The sequence below is a fragment of the Cyclopterus lumpus genome, chromosome 12, assembly GCF_009769545.1.
Source record: "Cyclopterus lumpus isolate fCycLum1 chromosome 12, fCycLum1.pri, whole genome shotgun sequence".
Classification (NCBI taxonomy): Eukaryota; Metazoa; Chordata; class Actinopteri; order Perciformes; family Cyclopteridae; genus Cyclopterus; species Cyclopterus lumpus.
The window spans coordinates 3,004,652-3,010,644 of record NC_046977.1 but is presented as its reverse complement, the minus strand read 5'-3'; the positions used below and the strand labels follow the sequence as shown (position 1 = coordinate 3,010,644).

The window sequence follows — 5,993 nt, the reverse complement described above, 5'->3', positions numbered from 1 at the left end:
ATGGACCCTCTCTTCAACGCCACCGACGAGCTCTGCGCCACGAACGGGACCAACGCGTCCGTGAACTGCACCGACGGCTTCAACCAGTTCGTGCAGCCGGTGTGGCAGATCACGCTCTGGGCGGTCGCGTACTGCAGCATCGTGGCGGTGTCTGTGGTCGGGAACGTGGTGGTCATCTGGATCATTCTGGCGCACAAACGCATGAGGACCGTCACCAACTACTTTCTGGTGAGGAGTCAATGTTTTGGTTTGATAATGCAACTTTTTAACGGTTTTTTGGGATGAATGTTTTTTTGTGTTTTTAATTTCTTGTGCCCACTAAAATGGATTTTATATTTGATGAAAGCAAATTTAGTGCAACGAAGATGCTGCTGGAGCACAAACAGGTGCATCGTGAACCCAGAGGACAAACTGCATCTCTCTTTAATTAAATACGTTTTCTAAACCAAATAGATGATTCTGACTAACTGACACACATCTGGGCTGATTAAGTGAATTAAAAACACAAAATAATGGTCAGAAAGTGACATGATGCATCAAATGACTAAAAATACCAATAAGTGAATGTCTTATTTTCCTTATTTCAACATATTAAACACGTTTGATGATTATGTTCACGATTAATCATTTAGTTTATAAAATAGTGACAAATATCTCAAATCCAAATGTCCTGCAGCTTAAAAAGACCTCGTATAGAAGTCCCAAAATCCAACATTTATTTTGATTTGTCACATAAGACAAAGAAGGAGATTTATTAAAACACATGACTTCTTTGCAATCCTTTTTATTTATATATATATATATATATCAGAGATATCAGAGGGTGACCATCTGTTTAGTATTGATCTCCTGCAGCCTGTCAGCAGGTAGGTGTGAGCCACAGCTCTTCCTCCAGCAGCCAATCAGATCATTAGTTTGTGTTTTTGTGATTAGGGAAACTGCAGGTTTTTGAAAAAACAACATTGAATTCAGTTACTTCGACAACAAAAATGTCTTTTAATCTAACAAGAAGTCAATATGTCTTCTCTCGGCGCTTCACGCGCCTCCGAGCTGGTACTGTTGTGGCGGAGGAAGGAGCTGCAGGAGGCCGGTCGATCGATTCCCGTGGAGGTTCATCGAGCTCTGTCACACCTGCAGCGATCACGTCTCCTCGAGCAGCTCGGCGCCTCTTAACGGACCGCGTTGATCATTCGCTTCATTTTTTGCGCCGGTTTTGCATTAATTCAATTAATTAAATCACGAGGAATTGTTTTTATATCCTGCTGATCTGTGCTCAAGACGTCAGAAGGCCTCCTTAGCAACGGGCTCACGTACAAACAAACAGCCATTACCCAGAATGCCACAGCTCCACATGAGCAGAGGGTGAAGTCTGATGTCGAGCTGGAACAACAACAATCACCTGGAACTCGGCTTGTTTCTCAGAAATGGCCACAAAGAAACTTTAAATGACAAAAAAGAGACACACAACAACTACAAAATACACACAAAACAACCACAAAGAAACACAAAACAACTACAAAGAGACACAAAACAACTACACGAAGAGACACAAAACAACTACACGAAGAGACACAAAACAACTACAAAGAGACACAAAACAACTAGAAAGACACATGAAACACAAAACAATTACAAAGAGACACAAAATGTCCACAAAGAGACCAAAAACAACTACAAAGAGACACAATACAACTACAAAGAGACACAAAACAACCACAAAGAGACAAAAAACAACTACAAAGAAACACAAAACAACCACAAAGAGACAAAAAACAACTACAAAGAAACACAAAACAACTACAAAGAGACACTAAACAACTACGATGAGACCACAATGACCCAAAAGAGACACAAAACAACCACAAAGAAACACAAAACAACTACAAAGAGACACTAAACAACCACAAAGAGACACAAAACAACTACAAAGAAACACAAAACAACCACAAAGAGACAAAAAACAACTACAGAGAAATACAAAACGATCACAAAGATCTATCCCACCTACATAATGTATGTTTTACGAAATAAGGTCCGGGACTCAAAAGTCTGCTGTCAATCAGCAGACCTTTGAGTCCACAAAGAGACAAAGTCCCGGACTGGTTTTCCTTTAAACTTTTGTACTTTGGCCGGTCTGGAGCAGGTGTGAGATGGTCTGAAGGTCTACCTGGTGAACCTGCAGAAAACATGGTCTGGGTTACATGTGGTCCATTAAACGACCGACTGGTCTTCAATATGAAAGAAAAATAGTTATCGTAACCCTTTTTGAGAGAAGAAGAAACATCATGCATCCAGTTTCTCTTCCTGCAGACAATGTAAGGGGCAGTTTTGTGCCCTGGGTCATGACTGACAGCCGTCGAGCCGTCCTGTTTGTAGGTTTTGATACGAGCGACTCTTCCCTCGCTCCCCTGCAGGTGAACCTGGCCGTCGCCGAGGCCGCCATGTCGGCCTTCAACACGGTGATCAACTTCACCTACGCCGTTCACAACGAGTGGTACTTCGGTTTGGTGTACTGCCGCTTCCACAACTTCTTCCCCATCGCAGCCATATTCGCCAGCATTTACTCCATGACGGCCATCGCTCTGGACAGGTGTGTGTGTGTGTGTGTGTGTAATAGAGGAAACATTTAACATGTAGGCTTTTTTTCATTGTTCTTGGAGAGTGGAAATAAAACGGTCTGCAGACACGCTAGTAGCTCCGAGAGTATTTTAGCATGTTAGCTAACGTTCTGCAGGTGTTTGGACTCTTCCGTCTCGTTGTTTGTGTGAAAATGAGTAGAAAGCCAACGGGGTAACGGAAGATGTGCCCACGTTAGATACATGGCGATCATCCACCCGCTGCAGCAGAGGCTGACCTCCACGGAGACCCGCGTGGTGGTCTTGGTGGTCTGGACGCTGGCGCTGCTGCTCGCGTTCCCTCAGTACTACTTCTCCGCCACCGCGCTGCTGCCGGGACGCACGGTCTGCTACATCGACTGGCCCGAGTACAACGCCGTGGACGCCAAGAAGATGTGAGTACCCCTGGTGGTCAGGAGAGAGAATGCAGCTTTAACACATGAAGCATAGGCTTCTATACAACCAGAGGAGTCGCCCCCTGGTGGTCAGTAGAGAGAATGCAGCTTTAACACATGAAGCATAGGCTTCTATACAACCAGAGGAGTCGCCCCCTGGTGGTCAGGAGAGACTTCTATCTTTTCATGGCAGATTATTTCCAATCTATCTCTAAATTGGTTTTGAATATTAGTTCCGATTTAAAACAGTTTGGAGCCGTTCTCAATCATGAAATGCCATCATGATTTTTTAAAATACACTTTTATATATATATATATATATATATATATATATATATAAATTATGTGGCTGCAACACCCCTTTGTGGGTAATAAAGTGTAATCTGAACAGGATATCTGCTGCAGCTGGAAGAACCAGCGCAGTAATCATTATTTCTTGCCGAGGAGGAGACGCTCCCTCATGGTGTCTGGAATGTAAACACATAGTCTGTGACACAACAACAACAACAACAACAACACACAATGATAAAAGTGCACAAAGCCACAAGCCAAATAGTGTAATAATGCGTAATAACTGCCAATCACGACACGTCATCAATATATCTTCCGCCTCTCGTCTTCCAGATACTACGTGTGTGTGACGCTGCTGATCTACTTCCTGCCCCTCGGCATCATGGGATGCGCGTACACGATCGTGGGCGTCACCCTGTGGGCGAGCGAGATCCCCGGAAACTCTTCTGATCACTACAAAGAACAGCTGATTGCCAAACGCAAGGTGATGCACACACACACACATGCGCACACACACTTACACGCACATGCACAAACACATGCACATGCACACAACCAACACACTTACACATGCACACACACTTACAAACACATGCACACACACTTACACATGCACACACCCAACACACACTTACACATGCACACACACTGACACACTTAAACATGCACGCACCCATACACACACACACACCTGCGTTCTCACGGAGCTCTTTTGACTGAACACCCTCATTTATTTTATTGTTGTTTTTTTTAATCCCCAAAACAGTGAAAAGATCATTCTGACCTGTGGGTTTTCGTGCCCCGAGCAGGTGGTGAAGATCATTCTGACCTGTGGGTTTTTGTGCCCTGAGCAGGTGGTGAAGATCATTCTGACCTGTGGGTTTTTGTGCCCTGAGCAGGTGGTGAAGATCATTCTGACCTGTGGGTTTTTGTGCCCAGAGTAGGTGGTGAAGATCATTCTGACCTGTGGGTTTTTGTGCCCTGAGCAGGTGGTGAAGATCATTCTGACCTGTGGGTTTTTGTGCCCTGAGTAGGTGGTGAAGATCATTCTGACCTGTGGGTTTTTGTGCCCTGAGCAGGTGGTGAAGATCATTCTGACCTGTGGGTTTTTGTGCCCCGCGCAGGTGGTGAAGATCATTCTGACCTGTGGGCTTTTGTGCCCCGCGCAGGTGGTGAAGATCATTCTGACCTGTGGGCTTTTGTGCCCCGAGCAGGTGGTGAAGATCATTCTGACCTGTGGGTTTTTGTGCCCCGCGCAGGTGGTGAAGATCATTCTGACCTGTGGGCTTTTGTGCCCCGAGCAGGTGGTGAAGATCATTCTGACCTGTGGGTTTTTGTGCCCCGAGCAGGTGGTGAAGATGATGATCGTGGTGGTGTGTACCTTCGCCGTGTGCTGGCTGCCCTACCACGTCTACTTCTTACTGCACCAGTTCTTCCCCGACCTGTTCGAGCAGCGCTACATGCAGCAGGTGTACCTGGCCGTCATGTGGCTCGCCATGAGCTCCACCATGTACAACCCCATCATCTACTACTGCCTCAACAGCAGGTAACGGCTCCCGTGGTTTAATCGGGTCAAGGGACTCGCTGTGCGTCCCTCCGCCGGCTCGTGGGGGTTTTGGGTAATCTGTGTTTAATCCTCCAGGTTCAGAGCCGGCTTCCAGCAGGTGTTTTGCTGCTGGGCTCCAGCCGGGGCCAAGGAGCAGCTGGAGCTCAAGTCCCCACGCTACCTGCAGACACAGGTGAGTGGGAGAAGCTACGGTACTGGTTAAGGTACTCTCCAGTAGAGGCCAGTCCACCGTGGACTAGACCCAGATCAGGCTTCACCGCTCTGGAGGGAGGAGGAGAGCTCAGCTCCCGGGAACAGCAGCTCCTCCTCCTCATCATCCTCTCTGGGAGTCGACACCACGCTGCTGGAGACCCAGGAGACCCCCGCTGGAGGGGGCACGGGAGAACCAGAACCAGGGGCAGACTTTCAGACCCTGCTGCAGTAAATTTAGGTTTTCTAAAGGGACGCCAGAACCAACACTACCACTTTAGTCCACAGGGGGCACCAGAACCAGCACTATCACTTTAGTCCACAGAGGGCACCAGAACCAGCACTATCACTTTAGTCCAAAGGGGGCGCCAGAACCAACACTACCACTTTAGTCCACAGGGGGCACCAGAACCAGCACTATCACTTTAGTCCACAGAGGGCACCAGAACCAGCACTATCACTTTAGTCCAAAGGGGGCACCAGAACCAGCACTATCACTTTAGTCCAAAGGGGGCGCCAGAACCAACACTACCACTTTAGTCCACAGGGGGCGCCAGAACCAACACTACCACTTTAGTCCACAGGGGGCGCCAGAACCAACACTACCACTTTAGTCCACAGGGGGCACCAGAACCAACACTACCACTTTAGTCCACAGGGGGGCACCAGAACCAGCACTACCACTTTAGTCCACAGGGGGCGCTAGAACCAACACTACCACTTTAGTCCACTGGGGGCACCAGAACCAGCACTACCACTTTAGTCCACAGGGGGCACCAGAACCAGCACTTCTACTTTACATGACCGGTCCTTGTCGTGACTCTTCCAATGCCTAAATATTCCCTAACTCGTGTCTTGCAGGTCAGCATCTACAGAGCCAGTCGGATGGAGACCGTTGTCTCCGTCGCCGTCCACCCGGCAGCGGCGGAGCAATAG

At 47.6% G+C, this 5,993-nt stretch overlaps 1 protein-coding gene across 1 annotated transcript; it reads left to right on the top strand.

Moving 5' to 3' along the window:
* On the top strand, positions 1–5,993 carry tacr1b (tachykinin receptor 1b). Its single transcript, XM_034547217.1, has 7 exons — positions 1–228; positions 2,415–2,590; positions 2,816–3,010; positions 3,635–3,785; positions 4,651–4,847; positions 4,944–5,040; positions 5,919–5,993. The coding sequence occupies exons 1-7, from the start codon at positions 1–3 to the stop codon at positions 5,991–5,993; spliced, it is 1,119 nt and encodes a 372-aa protein (XP_034403108.1).

Bases quoted from the DNA above. Each gene is read 5' to 3' on its own strand.
- tacr1b (XM_034547217.1), top strand. From the start codon at position 1: ATGGACCCTCTCTTCAACGCCACCGACGAGCTCTGCGCCACGAACGGG. The intron at 4,848-4,943 runs GTAACGGCTCCC...TTAATCCTCCAG, and splicing joins TACTACTGCCTCAACAGCAG to GTTCAGAGCCGGCTTCCAGC. The intron at 5,041-5,918 runs GTGAGTGGGAGA...CGTGTCTTGCAG, and splicing joins CACGCTACCTGCAGACACAG to GTCAGCATCTACAGAGCCAG.